Below are 22,606 nucleotides of genomic sequence, written 5' to 3'. Positions count from 1 at the left end.
TTTCAGGCAGGGCGCTTTTCTGAGCCCTACCTGGAGATACCATGAGTTGAACTTGGAACCTTCTGCATGCAAAGCAGGTACCGTATTTTTTTGTTCTATAAGACTCACTTTTTGTCTCCTAAAAAGTAAGGGGAAATGTGTGTGCGTCTTATGGAGCAAATGCAGGCTGCGTAGCTATCCCAGAAGCCAGAACAGCAAGAGGGATTGCTGCTTTCACTGCGCAGCGATCCCTCTTGCTGTTCTGGCTTCTGAGATTCAGAATATTTTTTTCTTGTTTTCCTCCTCCAAAAACTAGGTGCATCTGGTGGTCTGGTGCGTCTTATAGAGCGAAAAATACGGTTCTTTAAGCACTGAACTATGTCCCTTTCCCCAAAGGAACAGAGGAGTTGTTTTTTAAGGTCCGGCACTGGCAAACCATTGCAATAAATAAACTAATCCATTAATTATACATATGTATGAGAGGGTACAACTACACTGCATGGTTAATGGTGATCCTTTGACCCTTGTATTCTTCAATGTTACTGCATCAACAAAAAGTATTGTTGCAGAAAATGAACTTATTACTGTTCATTAAGTTTTGTCAGGCATTTTTTGCAAATCGGGTATATATTTTAAGTGGTTTTGAAACATCTAAAAAATCAAAGGGGTCCAACAGAAAATTGGGAACGTGCGTGAATACAGCTTGTGAGTATTCAGGCTGCTCTCAAGGAGGGCCCATAATAACTGTTTGGCACATCTTTCCTGCTACTTGAAATCCTTTTACTGGACGTCAGCCTGAGACCTTGGCGTGCCAGTCACAAAACCATGGTGGGTTAAGTGAGACAACGGCTTTACATTAGTGTAGAGAGCTTCACATAGTCCTGGTTCTCATTGCCTCAGGCAGCTACAAAGGGACAGAAGAGAGGGGTTCCTCCACATGTTGTTGGAACACAGTCCTCACCATCTCTGAACTTTGGCTTTGCTGGCTGGGACTGATGGGAGTTGGGAGTCCAACAACATCTGGAAAGCCGCAGCTTCCCTATCCTAAGGAATGTGGCAAAGTGTCAGGTTTCAGGGAATACGATCCCTCCCATGGTAACAGCCAAGAAGCAGAGAAACAATTAAAAGTTCTTACCACGTAATTTAATAATACAGTGGTACCTCGGGTTAAGTACTTAATTCATTCCGGAGGTCCGTTCTTAACCTGAAGCACCACTTTAGCTAATGGGGCCTCCTGCTGCCGCTGCACCGCCGGAGCCCAATTTCTGTTCTTATCCTGAAGCAAAGTTCTTAACCTGAAGCACTATTTCTGGGTTAGCGGAGTGTGTAACCTGAAGCATATGTAACCTGAAGCGTATGTAACCCGAGGTACCACTGTATTCACAGAAAGAGATGAAGGAATGCAGTCTTCCCTAAAAAAAAATGGTGTTGCTCCAAGTAAAGTCCCACCACATTACATCTCTCCCTGCGTCAGCTCATCTGAGCTTTCTGCCTCTGAGCTCTCTGTTCTACTACGCTCAATGCACGCCTGGTCCTGGGGGGGGCGGGGTCAGGAATGCTTTCTAAAGACACTGGCTGTCAGCTGTCTCTCCCCTGGTGCTTCTTCTTCCTGCTGTTCCTCTTCCAAGATTTTCCAGCTTCTCCCCTCTGCAGCCTCTGAACTATGCCCTTCTGCAACCCACTGTTCTAAATCTATACTGTCCTCCTGTACTTGGGAAGGTTCAGGAGAAGGCGGCTGGCCAGTCCCCACCACTCCTCCTCAGTCCAGTCCCTGACACAAGGGGTGAAAAAGTGAAAGAACTGAAACGGTCCTTAAACTCATCATTGTGTTTCCCTTATGGTGTACTCCAATGTAATAGAAAATCTGAAAGCCCCTCCCGCTCTTGATCTTGTGGATCCTTTGATTGATTGTGTGGGTATTTATCTGGGCACTTTATCAATATGAAAACAGTGTTTAGGATCGGGCCTTGGAGGAGACTAATGAGCAAATGCTCAGTGAACACTTACTTCTTGCTCTGTAATGCTCCTGGATTAGAATGTTCCAACTCAGGGCACACTTGCTTCAAGATCTCATAGTACTTCTGTGATTTGAACTGTGTAGGGAACACCAGTGCTTTGCAGCCAACCTAGAGAGATACACATAAGGATGAAGCAAATGGGACACAAGGCAACCTGTGCAAAAGAGCAGCCATTCCAGGTGTTTTGAACCACAGCAGTCTTTTCAGCATCAGCCAGCATGCTTTTGTTCTGTCTTTTACTGCTCTAGGTGAACTTTTGCGTACCCCTACCCCTTCCTATAGGGATGTGGGTGTTGCTGTGGGTTAAACCACAGAGCCTAGGACTTGCCGATTAGAAGGTCAGCAGTTCGAATCCCCGCGACGGGGTGAGCTCCCATTGCTCGGTCCCTGCTCCTGCCAACCTAGCAGTTCAAAAGCACATCAAAGTGCAAGCAGATAAAGAGGTACCGCTCCAGTGGGAAGGTAAACGGCGTTTCCATGCGCTGCTCTGGTTCCCCAGAAGCGGCTTAGTCATGCTGCCCACATGACCCGGAAGATGTACGCCAGCTCCCTCGGCCAATAAAGCGAGATCAGCACCGCAACCCCAGAGTCGGCCACGACTGGACCTAATGGTCAGAGGTCCCTTTACCTTTACCTTACCCCTTCCAATCTACTTATTAAAAATGATACACCACTTGATTGTAAAAAACAACACCCCCAAAACCCTCAAAACGGCTAACACAAAGAATAAAATGCCTTACTGTATGCTCCAGCAGCATTGCAACAGTAAATTAAATTATCAAGACTTCACTGGGATACTCTTTTCTCCTTTTAATAATACAGTGGCATCTTTATACCCTCCACTTTACAACTGCACTTATGCCGTGGGAGACCTGTGGACACCAAGAGCCTCTCAATCATGTCTTCTGGAATGAAGGAGATCCAGTCTGTGTGCCCAAAATGCAGGCAGATGGTCATTTCCATATGCCCATTTGAGGCAGGTATACTCAGAGTTTTGCCACCGCAGGGCCAGCCCTTAATGAGACTCATTTCCAGGTTAGTGTGCACAGAAAGCAGCCTCAAAGCTTGATCCTTTGAAAGAGCACTGAAAATACATCCCGCTGAATTCAGTGGAAGTTACTCTTAAGAACATTACGAAGATGTTCTCATAGTGTCGGCCAACGAGGAAGGAAACAAACACATAGGAAAAATAGGAGCAGTAAGAACTGCAAACCAACAAGCAAGAAACATTTGCAAGCTGAAACAGCATTTTGCAAGGCCACTAGTGCCAGATAAGCTTGTCTTATTGCTTCCAAACTTTTTCCCACAGCGAGAGCAAGCAAGAAGTAGAATCACCTACTGCAGCTTTTGTATTTCACCTCCCATGGTATTTTAATGATTTAGCTCCAAAGCTAAACCAGAAAGGTAAATACAAGAGGCCTCTTAATCTGGGCAGGGATTAATTTTTTTCACAAGACACTTAATAGCTTTAATCCCTCATTATTAGGGATAAGAAAGTTGAAAGGCTTAAGTCAGCGATAATTGCCATAGAGGGAGACTATGTTGATTAGGAAATGTTGAAAGAAGCAAAAACAAAACAAAGAAAAACCATATATGCTCCTTGGAGGAACCATGGGATATAAATATAATATAAGAAAATACAGTCCATGAACATAAATGCTCAATTTTAGCATCTGGGTATTGGTCTTATACTTTTTAAAAAGTCACCTTAGCTCATAGTAACAAAATCCATCAGTTCATTCTGATTTGGGGGGGGGGGGACGACTTTTCGTTTGTGCCTGCCCTCAGTCAACTGCCAATTAACTTGATTCAACAACCACACGTGTCAGTATTATGAGAGAAAAACATACAGCCCCCATTCTCTTCAGTCAGCTTTTCCTCTAAACCAAAGCTCCAAACCCATTAGCCATTGCCAAATTATTGTTTGGGCTGCCTTTTTCTATACTTTCCTCCAAATCAAACTGCTAACTTAATCAACGCATTTCCAGAGCTTCAAGTGTTTTCAGAAAGCGCTGTGGATGAAAACAAGCAGTGCTGACCACAACACGCCTTGTCGTACCTTCTTCACCACAAACTCCAGCTCTTGGGATTGATACGCTGGGTTCACAGACACCTGGAAAAGATAAATTAATCAGAGATACAGCTTCTTAACCATGTACTGCTAAACAGTGATTGTGTGTGTTGAGAGGTCAGAGGTCTCCTAGTATCGGTTTCAGAGAATGAAGAATACAAACCGGGCCTAAACCCCACTTGCGTTTTAATTAATTGTCACTTAGTGGAAACAGGAGAGTATTTCCTAACACAAGTTGCCACTGTTTCCCAATGTAATTTTTATTTATTTAAAATATTTATATACCAGCTGCCAGGAAAGCATCTCCTGGCTTGTACTCCACTGATACCAAAACAGAAAATAAATACAAAATATGCAGTGCGATGTCACCACAAACCCTCCAGCTAGTGCAGGAGAAAGAACTCCCCATTCTGCCAATATCTGCAAGATGAGTCTATTGGGTCTTAGATAAAATACAACTTTCATTAAACCAAAGGATATTTGTTTGTTTGTTTGCTTGTTTTTAAAAAAGCTTCTGAATTCTACAAAATTCTTCAGCCAAACAAGATAGATGATTCCCAGTCATACAGTAAGAGTAGTTACTTTCTGCCAAAATACAAATCCAAACACTTTTATACACTAACCTTAAAGGTGTGTGCAGTTGTGTCGATACTGAATGGTATTGTGAATGTTCTTTAAATATACAAGCGCGTGTTCTTTAAATATACAAGCTCTCTTCCCCAGCATGACGTTCATCTAGGGAGTTCTTGGGTTTTTCCTTAACCAGCCACCAAGCCTCTCAGCTGTCCATAAGCAGAAGGAACTTACCAGGATGATTCCTGCTTGCGCCGTGGCAAATTGCATCAGGACCCATTCGTACTTGTTGGGACCCCACATTCCCAGCCGGTCACCCTTTTTCAAACCAAGGGCCAGAAGTCCTTGTGCTGCCTGTTCTACCTAGAGAATAGGAGATAGAGAGAAAACCCCAGTCTCAGAAGATTGAGCTAGACAGGTGGGGAACGATGGAGCATGTGAGATGAACGTTCCACACTGTGCACTGACGACACAGAAGAATCTAAAAAGCTAAAGGAAAGGAATATGGCGGCAGCTGGTTATGTTCATCTCCCAAGGCAAGATGGTTAAAGAGCATCAAACAAGTTTCTTCATAATCAGAAGATGGTGTGTTGGTTGCATTCAGACCAAACACCTATGTTCTGAAGGAAATTCACCTTTCTGGAGGGCCACCAATTGATTTAAAAGCTCATAGGATTCTACCATTTAATTCACTGTGTAGTCTCTTAAGAATGTATTTTATTTTAAGGGTAATGGCTATGAGTACTGGATTTTGTTTATTTTGTTTGTTTGTTTGGTATTACTTTTATTATTATTTATTGAATTTATATACCGCCCTATACCCGGAGGTCTCAGGGCGGTTCGCAGAATAAAATCAAAATATAAAACCACAAAATACATAATCAAAATAAAAACAACCCAGTAACCTCCCCCCACCCAAAAAAACCCCCCACCACATTTTAAAAGGGCATAGGATGTCAATCAAATCAACAGTTTCCACCTCATTTTTATTATTTTATTTCATATTTCTTACTGGATTGTTATTTTAACTTTGTGATAAAGTCTTGAATTGTTTAATAAAACTGACACAAGCCACATTTAAATTTACATATCTGATTTTGACATGCCCAAGAGAGGTTCAAGGTAAAATGTGACATGAGAGCAGTAGATATTCCGCTCTCTATGTCTTTTTTGTTTGCTAGAAGCAGCCCCGTTGGTACCTGACCAGGACTATGTATGATAATACAGAATACAAAGGTCCTGCAAAGCTACCATAAGCCACAGAGACCAGAACATACGGGAACTGGGTTTGTGCCTGCATGTTTCCCTCTCCTAATAGTAAGAGAGTGGGGAGGGATTTGGGTGAGGGCTGTGGAGTGGTGAAAATTAGCTGGACACTATCATTGCTCTGCTCCATTGTAGGGTAAAACGAAAGATGGAAGAAAGGCACCCACACACTTCTACATCACAATTAGATTGGCCCTAAGCAGAATGAGTGAAAACAACCTGAGATTAACTGATGTGTGATGAAAAGCACTACAAGCAGCATTAAAACATTAATGTCCTAACTCCAGATGTTGCTGGCCTATAATTCCCAGCCCCTCTAACAACTGGCCACAGTTGCTGGGCCTGATGGGGGACTGGAGTTCCACGACATCAAGTGGGCCACAGCTTCCCAGCCCCAGTTCTAAATAGCTTATAAAGCTTTAGCTAGTCTGAGCCTTGCACCCAAAAATCCCATGCATTTAATGGGGAGTTAAGTCCCACTAAAGTACAGTGGAACTAATTTCTGAGTAAACATGCATGAGATCACCTTCAAAGCGTTGCAGACAGATGCTTTCAGTAGCTGCTCAGTCCCACTCTGGAAAACTTATCCAAGCTTTGATCATCATCATCTGGAACAATTAAGTCCATCTTACTTTTAGGATACTTGTTATTTATTTATTTCCAGGCAGCTTTAGAGACTTGCTTTTCAGCAACTGCTCTCAAATCAGCTTACGGCTTAAGAAAAAATAAAGCACCCATAAAATCACGACAACAATAAATGGCTAGGAGAAATTAAAACAGGGTCAGGTAAACCTGGCATTACAACATAAAAAAAGGAGAGAAAAGGTATTGACAGCGTGTTTCAACGGACCATTTCCCAGAATTTGTTGCATCAACTTTCGTAAATGATTCCAGTGCTCGGGGCCCATCCCAGAGAAATAAGATTTTGCAGGAACTACCATGAGATTTTCACCCTAAAAACTCAAAGAATGGAAAGGAACTCGCACACAAAATGTTGCTTGCTCAAGGATCAGTGTGGCCCAGAAGGGCTTTAAAGGTGAGCGGCAAGGTCTTGAATTTAACTCTGCAGCAAACTAGCAACTAGTAGAACTCATAAAAAGCAAATACTACCTAAGCAGGCTAGCACATTCTGGACAGCTGAAGATTCCAAACTGCTCTCAAGGGCAGACCTAGATGCCCCAGACATTGTAACTGTCAATTATATGGGTTATAAGGGTTCCGATTATTGCTTAGGGTTAAAATGGACCAACTTGAGATTTTCTGTGCTCTCCTTGAACAAAAAGCTTTACCAATGCCTAGTCCCAAAAGCCATATTCAGTTCTAAAATTCAATTCGAAGAACCGTGAAAAATGAAGGCTATTATCTTTGACCATGTGCAGAATGGTCTTCTCACCACCGTCAACAAACCCTCAAAACATCTGGAATTTTGGAAAGGTCTTTTTGGACAGTAGAGGCAGCTTCCAGACATGCTAGATAGAGTCTTTAGAAATGCAGCTGTTTGGTATTGTAGACAGCTTTTATTCTGACAGGTTTTTTTAATTTTATTTTATTTACAGCTATTCGGTTTTTTCCTTTTTGGGGAGGAGGGTCAGGAAAACCCCTAGAAAGGGGAGATTGTTCACTTGGGTTAACAGAAATGCTTGCACTGACAGAATGATCTCCTTACACTATGTTCAATTACGCCCACAAAGTCATATAACCTGGTTTTTGTTAAATCTTTGCATTTTTGAAAGAAGGGGGGGGGATAAGGATAAAATGCTAAAATATGTTACATTTTTTGAAATATAACTTGGAAATGTATGCAATACTGAGCAGTAAATAAGGGTGAGTAGTGAAATATCAAGCCAGTGGGGCCTTTTAAATTTGTATTAAATTTGAATTAATTTGATGGCAATTAGTTAAAAAAAACTGAAAAGCAATAAAAATTAATTGGCAAAAAAAATCTTTCCATTTTGGGTCATCTGGAAGCTACTGCTTCAAAGGCCTTTTAAAGTATAGGCTATCTTATCAATATGTCTTAGTGCTGATTTTTGTAAGCCACTCTGGAAACCGCTTTTAGCTGTGGAGCAGGGTTAAATGCTTTAAATACATTGTGCGCATCCCTAGATTCAGTAACAAAGGAATCGTGAGCCACCTACATCTTGACTCAATTGCGCAAACGTCTTCCGAATCCCTTCTAGAGGGAACACCAAGGCTTCTCGATCAGGACACCGGTGGGTTGTCTCTTCCAGGCACTGATCCACAGTTTTCCCAAGAAGCGGAATGTCTGTCACCCCATGGAGATAGCTTTTGCTTGCTATAGGTGTGGCAGGGGGTGCATCGGTTTGTAGAGAACTGTAAAGAGAACAGATGAGATGCAGAAATTGCAAGGGGCAATGTCGTTCACAGCCGGAAGAAGAAAGAGTTAGGGTGCATGGTCTTCTTTGATATAGTCAAAGGGAGGAAAAAACAAACCATAAGAATTATCATCAACCTATGTGTGCTAGTCACAGCATATGGAGAACTTTCAGTGGTGCACAGAAATATTTGCTGCTGCAAACTTTATCACTGTTTCACAACGAAAAGTCAGGGGAGAAAAATGTTATTTGAATGTGGAACTAAAAATGATAATCTAAAATTGTAGATGTTCTAGGTTTCTATTCTCTGCTTGGTGTTCCTCAGAACTACTTCCCTGTTCCTTAAATATAACCAGGCGTAACCAGGGATGGAATACCGTATTTTTTGCTCTATAAGACTCACTTTTTCCCTCCTAAAAAGTAAGGGGAAATGTGTGTGCGTCTTATGGAGCGCAGTGGCGTAGCGTGGGGGGTGCAGGGGGGGCGGGCCGCACCGGGCGCAACATCTGGGGTTAGGGCAAATCCATGGGTTAGGGGGCGCAAATCCACGGGTTAGGGGGCGCAAATCCACGGGTTAGGGGGCGCAAATTACTTGCCTTGCCCCGGGTGCTGACAACCGACGCTACGCCACTGATGGAGCGAATGCAGGCTGCGCAGCTATCTCAGAAGCCAGAACAGCAAGAGGGATTGCTGCTTTCACTGTGCAGCAATCCCTCTTGCTGTTCTGGCTTCTGAGATTCAGAATATTTTTTTTCTTGTTTTCCTCCTCCAAAAACTAGGTGCGTCTTGTGGTCTGGTGCGTCTTATAGAGCGGAAAATACGGTAATTTGACTCCTAGTTCAACAGAGAATCCTACTGGCCTTCAGCTGGTGGGTCAGGCAGGACCCCCTACTAGGTCTCAGCCTGATCTAAGATGGGGCGCAGCTGTAGCACTGCCACCTAGGTAAAAAAGAAAGAAAGAAAGAAAGAAAGAAAGAAAGAAAGAAAGAAAGAAAGAAAGAAAGAAAGAAAGAAATGGGCCCCACATGCATGTTTAAGTTAAAGGTAGATACCAGGTCTGTAAACAGTGGATACTATTTATTTATCTAGTTTTATGCTCAGGGAGGAGATCTACCAGCATAGTAGCAGCATAACAGCTGAAAGTATCTCATGCAAGCTCAGCCTAGGAGAGGGGGGAAATCACAACACAGAACATTGAAAAGCGTAAGGAAAACACGTGCCATTTCCTCAGGGACTGTGCTTATAACAACACGCACATGCTACCAACACACAGAGGGGCCCACAGAACTCAAAAGCATGTGCTCCTATCCTATAGCTTTGCACCACAATGTAAGAGTGCCCCTACAGACCCCATTTGTGGTAGATCTTCAGTTCAGGATTCTGTCCTTAGGCCTTGGGGTTTATTGGGGATTTCTTCTACAAAACTATGGTTTTTAACTGCTGCTCCTTTTCTCTGCCAAACTGTGCTTTTCTCTGCTGCTCTGTTTATTTTTATACTATATGCATATACTTCTAAATTTTGGTGGTTATTAGCCACATAGATCATCTCAGAAACTCAGGAGAGATGGTAAATAAATGTTTAAGATGAATGAATGTCTGAATAAATAAATGGCGACTCTTTCCCTTGTCGGTTCAAGTCTACCTGCCTCCAATGTGAGTTCAGTTTCCTTCTAGCATTATAATTTGTGTGACAAACCACATTTCACTGCATGAGATGCTGGGCCAGCCATCAATCCTTCCCTTCTCCATATGACTGAAGTGCAATTTTGAACAAAATAAATAAATGCAAGTAATACATGTGCATTTGTTCATTTCTATGTTTGTCCTTATTTAACAATAGATATAGGTGGGTGGGTGGGTGTTAAAAGAGTTATGAAACAATTCTGGCCAATGAAGGAAGTGTCTTAATGACATCATAGACATTCACCAATTGGCACATCCAACCATGGGCTTTTTTCTGAAAACCTGGAGAACAGTAACTGAAAACCTGGACAGGAAAAGGTGTGTTCGTTTTGCAAGAGCAGAATGCATGTCCAAAATCAGTCCCACTACTCTAAAAAAGGTTATGTCTGTCTTAAATGCAGAACAGAGGGGAATCATTCCTGTTACAGTGGAACTCATTGTGGGGAAAGGTTAGGGCAGTAAAGAAGGGCAAAACCTCGTATTCCTAATCTTCCATTTCGTGCAGTTGCACAGGTTACCCACTTTTATTACATTTCAAGCCAAGGCCATAATATTGCTGCTATGGCAGAATGGAGGTGATCAAGAAAAAAGAGAACAAACAGAGAAAGGTATAAACCAGCAGGCAAATGTTCAATAGGATTATCCTTTTATTTTTTATTGGGAAATTGCTGAGCAGGTTATGTAAATAGAGCTGGTAAGATTTTGCAGGAAAACAGACCTATAATTTATGAGTTTTCAGTTCCCAGGAAACACACTGGGAGAAGCTGAGGGAAGGTAAGAAGCTGTTTCTTGCTAGTACAATAGCACACCTGTCCGCACAAACAAAACCACCAAATTTCGAAGCTACCAACCTCATATCTCACCAGTCACTTACACATGCCCTAGAAGAGGGGGTAGCTAGCCTGTGGCTTTCCAAATGCTGTTGAAAGTGCCAGCCTGCCCATGAGGCAGAGTGAGGCAGCCACCTCAGGTGGCAGAAATCTGAGAGGTGGTGCCCTCAAGGGCACACTGCTACCCCTTAGCTTGCGGCGAAATATCATGAAATTTCACAAATGTTGCTGGAACCCACCACTGGAGGTGGGTGCCGCTTTTCAGCACTGCTGCACAACCCAGGTAAAGGAAGTATTGGCAGTGGGGTGGCACGTTCTCACTTTGCCCCAACCATCATGACCAATGGTCAAGAATGATGGAGTTAGCAGAAGAAGAAGCTGCTTTCTACTGAGACAGACAATTGGGTCCACCCAGCTCAATGATGATAGTAGCTCTCCAGGGTTTCAGGCAGGGTGTCTCTCCCAGCCCCACCTAGAGATGCCGCAGATTGAACCTGAGACCTTCTGCATGCAAAACAGATGAGCTATGGCCTTCCTGTTGTAGTCTAATGACATCTGGAGGACCAGAAGCTGCCTAGAAATACAACACTCTAAAATTGGCAAATCAATTCCTCAAACTCCTTGGGGAAGAAAGGCAGGATGTAAAATTAACAAACTAAATAAATAAAAATAGAAAGGACCTTCACACATACACACACAAAATTATTGGTCCTTCACTTAAAGGAACTGATATGTTGCCATTTGCCCAACAGATAAAATGTCACATCCAGGAACATTCCCAGGCTACAAATACCTCCTCCAGCAACGCAACCCACTCCCCAAATAAATATTTCTTTAAAAATTACAGCATAGTATTTACTTCGTATATTTCATGGGTGTTTGCTGCACCAATCTGGAAGCTGGCTGAGGAACTGACAACTTTAATGACAGCAGGCCAATTCAATGTCACATGGCTGCCTTCTTTAGGAACGAGCCGACCGTCAGCACATATATGTAACATCAAGATTAGATTCTTTGAAAGTGAAACTCAGCTCTGCAGAAATCCTCCTCCCGCCTTCAAGGGAGAAAGTGAGGGACGTAGGAGGAGCCTGCAAGCCCAACACTTTCACTCCCAGAGGCCCTCCACATAGCACTGACCTAGTGCAACACTGCATGCGAATAAAGCCTATGAATCTGATCAGGCTCTTCTGTGGAAACAAAACTTCCACTTCTGCTATAAGATTAATGTGTGTTTTGACACAATTGCCTTGGTAGCTTCAATTCTTCCATGCCCAAAATCCTGTTCTTGGCAACTGTAGGACCAGGAACTTCCAAGACTCCCAGGTTCTTTTTAAAGCATGAAATTAGCTGTCAGAGATGCAGATGAAAAGGGGATAATGGGGGAATAATGCAACTGTTGCTATAAAAAATGTAAGCTGCTTTGCACCCCAATATGGAACACCCAAAGCAGTGAACTACTTCTATCAAATAAGGAAAAGAGGCTTTCAGAGGCTCTGCAAAACTCTAAAGGTTTGCTGATTCTTTGTGCAAGAGATGCAACATCTTCTGAAGGCTGGGCACTAAGCAAATATGAGAAGACTGACATTCCCCTTCTTCTGAAGTTTCCATGGAGATTTAGATCCAAAGGAACAGCTAGTAACTGGCAATGTTTAGACCTGGCACAGTGGCAAAACTCTTACAGTAGGGAAAGTGCAAATAAAGCAGGATTTAGAAGGAGCTGGTGAAAACAGACGAAGAAAGTTGTTCTTCCTGATTATCTGTGTATTTTACATCCTGTTATTCTGAATTACAACTCCCGTCATCAGCCATCCTTTCTGGGAACCTGGAGTCCTCCAACATCTAGAGAGCATTACATTGGTTCCCCTGGCCTATAGGACAAGACAATGTGAAACAGAGCAGGGTTCCTGTCAATTTAGCAGTAGGAATAACAAGGAAATTTTAATAGGTGAAAAAAGTTGTATTTCAGGGGTTACTAACCCCAAGGATGTGAGTCTGATACCAAAAACCACCTAGATCCAACACAACCAAGCAAGAACTGGTGTCTAATATGTATACATCTCAGTTTGCAACATGGGAGGTGGGGTGGTCAAGATTTGTGGGTAATGATATACTCAGATTTTTGCTTCTCCAGCAGCATCATTTACAGCAGAGTTATAAAATATGTGTCAAACTTTGCTGGAGTGGGAGAAGTAGAATGACAAATTGTTTCAATGGAGGAAAGGGACAAAAAGCATGATGATCATAGGGAAAAAGCGAACTCTATTCTAGGCTGCATCAACAGAAGTATAGTGTCCAGATCAAGGGAAGTAATAGTACCACTCAATTTTGCCTTGGTCAGACCACACTTGGAATACTGTGTCCAATTCTGGGCTCCACAATTTAAGAAGGATGTTGACAAGCTGGAATGTGTGCAGAGGAGGGCAACCAAGATGATCAAGGGTCTGGAAACTAAGCCTTACAAGGAGGGCTTGAAGGAGTTGGGTTTGTTTAGCTGGAAAAGAGGAGACTGAGAGGAGATATGTTTGCCCTCTTCAAATATCTTAAGGGCTGTCACATGAAAGAAGGAACATGCTTGTTTTCTCCTGCTCTGGGGGGTAGGACTCCAACCAATGGCTTCAAGTTCCAAAAAGGAGATTCTGACTAAACATTCAGAAAAACTTTTTGACAGTAAGAGCTGTTTGACAGTGGAACTGACTCCCACAAAAGATGGTGGACTCTCCTACTTTGAATGTTTTTAAGCCGAGGTTGGATGGCCATCTGCCATGGATGCTTTAGCTGAGATTCCTGCATTGCAGGGGGTTGGACTAGATGACACTTGGATCCCTTCCAATGCTACGATTCTATGATTCTATAAGGCAAGTATGACATTTTATTAGCAATCCTGTTTATTCTGTGGGGAGAAAGTTTTCTGCTGCTCCAGAGAAGCGGACACGGAGCAATGGATCCAAACTACAAGAAAGAAGATTCCACCTAAACATTAGGAAGAACTTCCTGACAGTAAGAGCTGTTCGACAGTGGAATTTGCTGCCAAGGAGTGTGGTGGAGTCTCCTTCTTTGGAGATCTTTAAGCAGAGGCTTGACAACCATATGTCAGGAGTGCTCTGATGGTGTTTCCTGCTTGGCAGGGGGTTGGACTCGATGGCCCTTGTGGTCTCTTCCAACTCTATGATTCTATGATTCTATAATTCTATGAAAAGCAGCACAAAAGAGCCCTTGGAAGCATAATGCTGGGCTGCGGAGTTTACTAGTTTAGACCCTGTACTTCTAATTTGCATTATCATCTCAGCTCAAAAGCTTGGAAAGACAACAAGGTAAATATCTTTAAAAGGTGTGTTGAATCAGTTACTTTGTACGTTGACAGTCAGAGATACCCACTGAGCAGATAAACTTACCAGTAAAGACAGCAGAGTTCACTTTCTAGTGAAACTGCTGACCCCAAAGCACATGCATTCCCTTAGGCAATATTTGCCAAAATTACCTCTGGTATCAGCAAATGAGCCAAGGACAACATGGGAACTCTAGCTGCAAAAGCAGGATGTGATGGGAAACGCAGACCTTGGTACAATATGAAGATGGCAGCTGAGCCCGGAAATACAAAAGTCTCCCATGAAAACTAGCTTTGATGATTGCAAGAAAAGTGGTTCAGGACTCGAGGAATCATTTTTAAAAAGTAATTAAATCCAGACAAAATCATGGCATTGAAATATAACCCAGGGGCATCACATACAGAGCTTGAGTGTTCTAACCACCCTTTATACCAGTTGACCCAAGGTGAGTGTTTCTGCTCTATATTCCAACACCATCCCCATGGAAATCAGAGGGGAAAGGAAGAAAATCCAGAGTTATGCAGATGGCCCTCTGGGAACGGAGATGTATTACGCAAGGGTCACATTACTCAAATTCACCCTACTTGTGTTCTCTTTTGTGCACCAGTTGAAATCATGCTGCTCTTTTGTGCTTTGACTGCCCCTTTCCCACCAAGTCTATGGCAGTTTGAATCACAAGGCAAAAAGGGAGCATGGGTGTCCACAGGGATTTTTTTAGAGGGTGGGGAGAGTAAAACACTGAAAGAGGGGGAGCAGGATATTTCCCCCCCTCTCAAACACACACACACACGAGAGAGAATGGTGCCTAAACAGGTTGCCTTACATCATAGAGTCATAGAATTGTGGAGTTGGAAGGGACCCTGAGGGTCATCTAGTCCAACCCCCTGCAATGCAGGAATTTCAGCTAAATCATGCATGACAGATGGCCATCCAACCTCGGCTTTAAAACCTCCAAGGAAGGAGAATCCACCACCTCCCGTTGGGAGTCTGTTTCACTGTTGAACATCTCTTACTGTCAAAAAGGTCTTCCTGATGTCTAGTCAGAATCTCCTTCCTTGTCACTTGAGGCCACTGGCCTCCAAAGCAGGAGAAATCAAGCTTACTCCATCTTCCATATGACAGCCCTTGAGATACTTGAAGATGGCTATCATCTCTCAAGACTCCTCTTTACTAGACAAAACGTACCCAACTCCCCCAACTGTTCCTCACAAGGCTTGATTTCCAGACCCTTCATTATCTTGGTCACCCTCCTCTGAAATCCTGTAACTTTTGAAACCACAAATGTTCTGGTTTGTTTGTTTGTTTAGTTCCCCTTTTGTTGTGCTGTCATGCAGAAGTGCCCTTCTGGACAGCAATAATGCAGTAACATGGGGAAGCATCCCAGAACAACTTTTTAAAAATGATGCATGTGTCGATGTGGTATATAAATCCACTACTATTGCATCAGGGACTTGTTGCAGAAGACACTTGCAAACACACACAGACAGACACACAACCACACAAAACAACCCACACCAAAAAAAATCCCCAAAAGTTTGGATCTGCCCAAAGTATCTTTTTGATAATGGGGATTCCGCTGAACTCTTTTCACTTCTCTTCACTTGCTTTGCTTCCGTTCAAGCCTCTGCTGCACTAACCTACGCCTGAATCAATGGCCTCTTGGCATAACACCCCCGAATTTATGTCCGGATATATATATATACCGTATATATTGCCACTTCCTCCCCTCCCCGCAGCGCACCACTCCCGCCCACCCCGTGTCCTCAAAATACCTTCATCCCAACTTTTCTCTGGCAAGCGCAAATCGACCCTGGCAGCCCCTTTGCATTCCTATCACCCTCTTCTCTCCAGCCCCGAAGAGGGAGAGCGCAACAGCTCCAAATATAGCACCCCAAGTTATTTGACCCTTAAAAAGAAAGTGAAACCCTATGGGCTCCCAGCCCCCACCCCCATTTCTTGGGGTGCCCCGTTCACCCCAGAGCATCTGTTCCTTTGGCCCCCTGTACCTGACCCGATGAATGCCCCGGAGACCAGTTCGAGCCACCAGCACTGCCCAACCCTCCCGGGCGACTCTCTTCAGCAGGCCGGTGGCAGAAGCCATGGGCCCCCTCTCCCAGCAGAGGCGTAGCCCCCGCCACAGCCCCGCTGCTTGCAGTTGCCTCTCCCTCGGGCAGGGGAAGAGCCGCCGGCCGGCCGGGAGCAGCTAGGAGGAGGGTGGGAGCTGGGGGTGTGGGAGGGAATGGGAGGCAAACGGGGCGGCGCTGCCGGCGCTCAGCCCGCCCGGCTGCAGCACCTCCTGCAGCCTCGTTAGAGAGAAGGAAGCGGAGGCGGGCGGGGAAGAAGGAGGCGGCTGGAAGAAGCCCCTTAGGTGCAGCTGAAGAACTCCGTCGCCCAGCGCGGAGGACGGCGAGGCGAGGCTGGGAAGGCGAGCGAGCGGTTCTTTCGCCCGCAGCTCGCTCTCTCAGCGCAGCCTTCGGTCTAATAAGGCATCGCTTGAAAACAGAAGGAGCCTCTCGCATTTCGGGAGAGGAGAAAGCTACAATCTGACTGACTCTGCACTCCTCCGCCCCCCACATATTGTTCAAGTTGGCACTTCTGCCTAGGTTCCGCTTTGTTTGTGGGGTGGTGTTTTCGACAGGCACACCATAAGGGTGTGAAAGTACCTACTAGTTTGGCAGGGCATGCACTGTGCTGTAATTTCTATGAAGTTTTGAGATAGTTACCTCAACAAGCTCAGTGCTCTAGCAACCATATACAGTGGTACCTCAGGTTACAGATGCTTCAGGTTACAGACACTTCAGGTTACACACTCCGCTAACCCATAAATAGTACCTCAGGTTAAGAACTTTGCTTCAGGATGAGAACAGAAATCGTGCTCCGGTGGTGCGGTGGCAGCAGGAAGCCCCATTAGCTAAAGTGGTGCTTCAGGTTAAGAACAGTTTCAGGTTAAGAACGGACCTCCAGAACGAATTAAGTACTTAACCTGAGGTACCATGTACTGTATCCCAGAACACCCTACAGGGCTGCATGCCCCCCTCCTGCCTGTACAGCACATTCTTTCCCCTCTGACAGCACTCAAGCTGCCTGAAGCAGGGTCCACGGACTGTTACAACAACCACGATCTGTTTGTTTTTAATTTGAATCAGCAATTCCACTGTTTGATTTCATAGATATGAAGAACAGTCCTATATAGTTTCCATAGTGAAGTATTAGAAAATGAAACACACTAAACCTAAAGTGCACCAACCTGGTATTTCATGAGAGGGAGTTATACAAATACATCCATGAATTAATAGCTAAATAATTAAAGTGCCTATCCTTTTTTCAGCTTAAGAGCTCTCAGAAGAGTGTTCAGTATTCCACGTTCAGCAAAAGCACCCTGCACAAACTGAAGCCAAGCAGCTTTTCCAGGGTTGCATGTTGAGCAGGATTGGCCCTCCCAGCTCTGGTCTGCTTAAGATAAAACATGTTTGTTTACACAGATTGTGTCTCTGCATAAAGGGGGAAGCCTTTATTAAAATATTGGGAAGCTCATTATATCATGAGGCACACATGAAAAGAGAAGTTCAAAATAACAAAGCAGAAGAGACACACAACCTAATAGCTGTATCTCCTGGGACACATTCAGCCTGCAATCTCCATTTTAGGACATAGTCTACAAGCTGACCTCAAGGCTACAACTTCTAGCCAAATTTTTGTACTTATTTATTTTTGTTTTCTTAATTTCCCCTCCCTCTTGCTTTGTGTAAAGTTGTTGTGCTGTTTTTTTTGGGGGGGAGGTAGTCTGCATAAGGCTTTGAGACCCTTCTACTTCTTGGAGTCCTGAATCCAGCAAGGGTTAAATCTACTTTAGTTAAGCACCATGATCAGCATCCAAAAAAAAGAAAAGGAAAAAATGAATGAGCTGGGCTGCAAGGAGGAGCCCAGCTCTTGGCAGGGAGCTGGAAGGACAATAGCCAACAGTGTGAGAGAGTTCAGCTAGAAGCAGGCAGAAGCTAGAGAGACAGGAGGCATGACTGATTTATGCTGGAATCCAAAGCTGTGACTATGGGATAAACAAGATCTTTTGGAGCGTTAATGCTGTGAGTCCTTCCACCTTAAGCTCAGGTTGTATATATGTGTAAATAAACCATATATCCTAAAAACACCACAGTCTCTGCTGTCCCTCATACCAAGGAAACCAGACCTTGGGTAAGTGCCTGGAATCTCTCATAGCTCAGAGATTCGGGTGGCATGTAATAATATCTTACATGAAGAATTCTGGAGAACCTAAAAGTTTGCCACAGTTTTGTGACATTTTGGTTGGTCCTAAGAAAGATAATAGACCAACTGTGTTTCCCCCCCCCTCTCTCAGATGGACCAAGTCTGCCACCTTTGCTTTCTGTTCTTAAGAGTACCCCACTACCTGCATACTAAAAAAAAAAAATTAAGACGGCTGACAGTTAATGCTTAGTGCTCTAACCTAAAGAGACATAGAAAGCATCAAGCCTTATGGGACAAAGGGTGTGTAGATATATGTCCAAATTATAAAAGTGATAATTGCCTCAGTATATTGTCACAACAATACAGACCAAAGTACAGAACGCATTACACTGTGGGTGGGAAGTAAACTTTAGGAACATGGTGTTTTCATGAGTAGCACATGCAACTGTCTTGCTAGATGTGTGGATGTGCGGTTCATTTGATCCTTACCCTCCAATGGCCCTTCAGATGTTTCTAGACTCCAAATCCCATCAGCCCCAGCCAGCCTAGCCAATAGTCAAGGGTGATGGGAATTGTGACCCTTCATATGTTGCTGGCAGCGTTAGAAACTGAGATATGAAAGCTAGGAGCCAAATGGCACCGTAAACCTAGCTTATGGGTGCAACAACGGAATGTCTAGGGTGCTCTTTTATAACAAGAATACAAAGCTGAAAATGAATGAACTGCAGCTAAAATGTTATATGTTCATTTTTCACACGGTCTAGTCCTTCTCCTGCCCACCCCCCTAATATTCTTAAGAGGGCATCTTCTCCAGTCTCCAGAGAGAAACTGGAAGTGGGCAGAAAAAGGTCCTCCTTTCCTTACACTCTGCAGTTTTATTCTGAAATCTTAGGTGCAGTACTGTGCCCAGAGCTCAGAAACTGCTCGCTCTAATGAAATTCCCTGTCGCAAAATATGCCTAGAACAACGAGAGTTTCAAACACTGGTTGCTGGACTACAACCTGTTTTATTTAATGGTCCCTACCCCTGATTTATTGAATGGTCACCAGCAGTGCTTTTCTTCTAGAAAAAGGGTGCTGGCATCCACCATCAAGATGTTACAGTAAGTGCCACACTTTTAACCAGTGCTGCTCTTCTTCTTCTTCTTCTTCTTCTTCTTCTTCTTCTTCTTCTTCTTCTTCTTTTAAAAAGTGCTGATACTGTGTACCCTTGAGTACCCCCAGAAAAAAGCACTGGTTACCAGCATGAATGAACCTCTCAGCAGATGAACCTTTCAATACCTGTTCAATTGGCACATGTACCAGTGCAAAAGCACTGTTAGATGAAGGTGGGAAGGTGATCCTTGCCAATCTTCCCTGGAGTCCCCAGCATCACATCCCATGCTGTTAAAGAGGGATCAAACCTCTGAACCAGCTATTCAGAGAACACGGGCAGGTGGGGAAGTGGGGGAAATACTTCCCACTTTTTCCTCCAGCAGAGGACCTTGTGGTTAGAGTTCCATCCACAAATAGCCTAGACTGGAGCCAAACCTGTTGGTATATTTTACAACTTTCAATGCTCCAACAGCTTAAGCCCAGGGTGGATAATGCAATGTGTTCCAGGTGTTGTGGGAATTCAACTTCCATCAAGCCCCAGCCAACATAGCCAACAGGCATGGAGTTGTAGTCAAAACTGTCTGAAGGGCACGCCCTTGGCTAGTTGTGACTTGAGCTGTCTCAGGCAGTTGAAGGCGGAAATAATAAATACAAACTAACTAGATTGTAACCACCAATGCACACAATGGGATTTACTTCTGCATGAGCACAGGACTGTGCTGTGTAATAATAAAATAATAATTAGTAATTATGGCAACACAGATCAAGGATCAAATGGCCCATTCACACTCAGAAAGCATTCTATGAGTTACACATTAACAGCCATTCAAAGTAGGGGAATTTCCTGAGTGACTCTCACAAACTGAAGGACGGGCAGCCAAGTGTGTCAAAGGAGCACCAGTAGAATTGACACAGTGGCATTTTAAATGTTTCCATGGATTCATAAAACATAAGGGCCATGCTGGATGAGGCCAAGAGGCGACTAGGGTCGTGTGGCATGTGATCATGCCTCTAGCCTAGGACCTCTGCCATACACACTACCCAGGTTTGCACACCAGAGAGGTCACTTCGACGCTGCTAATGCAGCAAAAACAACACAGGAGGCGGCAGTTGCGAGTTACTGGGTTTTCCACAGCCTCAGCAGGCGCTGTGATTCTCCAGTGGTTTGACTTCACCCCAAAGGCGCACTCCATTGTCTCCCAAGACAGACAAATGCTAACAACAGATCTGCCTCTTGAATTAATCTTTCAGGAAACATATTTGTTCCTCTGCTCTTGCCCTGCCTTCCTAATCCACATCCTTATAAAATAACAGCATGTGTGTTCTGCATCTCTAAAGCCCTTGATTTTTTAAAATGCCAGTTATTCTGAACATCTATGACTTAGTGCATGAAGAATCTTGTGTCCTCTATTAGCCATTCCTGCAGAAAGAATCCAGCTGTCTAGTGAAACTTCTCATGAACTGTGAAATACAGTGGACATATTAAAGGGCTTGGGGATGCTGCCATGCTCTGGGTCTGGCAAATTACAGCTGTCTGTGAAAGTACAGTAGTACCTCGGGTTAAGAACTTAATTTGTTCTGGAGGTCTGTTCTTAACCTGAAACTGTTCTCAACCTGAGGTACCACTTTAGCTAATGGGGCCTCTCACCAGAAGCGGCTTAGTCATGCTGGCCACATGACCCAGAAGCTGTACACCGGCTCCCTCGGCCAATAAAGCGAGATGAGCGCCGCAACCCCAGAGTTGGTCATGACTGGACCTAATGGTCAGGGGTCCCTTTACCTTTAGCCTTCTTTCCTGAATCAACTCACAGCGATGTCACAGCCTTTGCTTTGTAGACAGCAAGGAGCTTAACACTTCTGTCTCAGTAAGCATTGTCATGTTTTAGGTAGTATTACAGAACTCAGAAAGGTCTGGAAGCAGATTTTTCATGGTAGGAAATGAGCCACACAATGAACCAGAAAAGCCACCAAAAGCCACTGTAAACCACTTATGGTTCGGTTTTTATGAGTCCATAAAAACTGGAAACTACTGTGGAGACTGCTTTGTGTCATGAATGAAAAGTAATCCACCATGAATGCAGTAGGCTCCTCTTTCTTTCAACTCTCCCTTGTGCGAATCCATATACAAGTTAGAGATTTGTGAGAGGAAGAGTGACTGATGAATAAGCAGCCTGATCTTGGATTTGCTTGCCAGGAGCGGCCCATTCTGTTTTGTCACCTGATGTGAAACAGGAAGGTGTCACCCCAAAAGCCACACTTACTGGGGTCACACAGCAGCAGTGGCTTCCAGTGAGATCTCGCCAGAAGCCACAGCTGTGCAACCCCAGTGGCAGCAGGAGCAGGTGGGGCACCTAAGGGAGCACTGCCCCATGGGATCCCGCCAATTTAGGCAGCTGCTTCATCCCACCTCACGGGCAGGCCGGCCCTGATGCTTGCTGGGAATAAATCCCACTGAATTCCATGTGGCTGATTCTGAACAAAGCATGCACCCTTTGAAAGAGATGTGTTTTGCTCCCTACCCCACTCACTTCGTGCCAATGTTTTGTCTGGTGTCTTCATTATACACCTTTAGGCGCCAGGCAAAAATGTTGCCCTTTAACCAGGCTTTTGGCTGATTGACATCCAATGCCCTATTATAAAATGTGTTGGGGAGGAGGACACTTATTGGGTTGATTTTGTTATGTATTTTGTGTTTTAATAATGTGATTTTATGTTGCAAACACCTGAGACCTGCAAGTATAGGGCAGTATACAAATTTAGTAAATAATAATAATAATAATAAGTGCTTTTTCCCCAGGGCACGCAGTACTGGTACCTCTTTTTGTGGTTAAAAAGTGTGGCACATACTGTAACAACTTCCTCTTGAGTACCGGCACCTATTTTTCTAGAGGGGAAAGCACTAATAACAATAATAATAGACGAAAAGGCAGAAGACTGTGGTAAATGACAAGTTTCTGCCTTTCTTTCAATACTGCAGCTGGTTTCGCATCGTGCACAACATATCTGGACCAGCATATTTGCTCTTAAGTTGAAAAGGGGCACTCAAGTTGCCGAAGAAGGTGCTTCTGGTTTTTCTTTTTTATTTAATTAAGCAGTGGTGGCAAAGGCGTGTAGGGGTGGGTGTGTATGTATCACAATTAGGCAACAACCTACCACAACTCTTCCCCTCACCCCGACAACGGCGGCAGCAAACTTGGCTCCCCGCGTCCACTCTTCTCAATCCTTAC

At 44.0% G+C, this 22,606-nt stretch overlaps 1 protein-coding gene across 4 annotated transcripts in view; it reads right to left on the bottom strand.

Annotated features, from left to right (window-relative positions):
* Positions 1-22,589, bottom strand: part of ACSF2 (acyl-CoA synthetase family member 2) — a 62,120-nt gene extending 39,531 nt beyond the window's left edge. The window contains exons 1-5 of one of the 4 annotated variants that reach the window (XM_083598191.1): positions 22,533-22,589; positions 8,046-8,241; positions 4,876-5,004; positions 4,057-4,110; positions 1,987-2,105 (exon numbers count right to left, since the gene is read on the bottom strand). In XM_083598191.1, coding sequence (XP_083454317.1) covers positions 1,987-2,105; positions 4,057-4,110; positions 4,876-4,944 — 242 coding nt within the window. In that variant the 5' untranslated portion in view covers positions 4,945-5,004; positions 8,046-8,241; positions 22,533-22,589. Of the gene's footprint in view, positions 1-1,986; positions 2,106-4,056; positions 4,111-4,875; positions 5,005-6,433; positions 6,516-8,045; positions 8,242-16,088; positions 16,398-22,532 lie in introns of those variants that run through there. The other 3 variants (XM_083598190.1, XM_083598193.1, XM_083598192.1) reach the window with 3 other exon arrangements.
* Positions 22,590-22,606: the final 17 nt, after the last annotated feature.

Source organism: Podarcis filfolensis, assembly GCF_964270895.1.
Source record: "Podarcis filfolensis genome assembly, chromosome: 2".
Lineage (NCBI taxonomy): Eukaryota > Metazoa > Chordata > Lepidosauria > Squamata > Lacertidae > Podarcis > Podarcis filfolensis.
The sequence above is the reverse complement of the archived record's forward strand: the minus strand, read 5'-3'. Positions and strand labels throughout refer to the sequence as shown.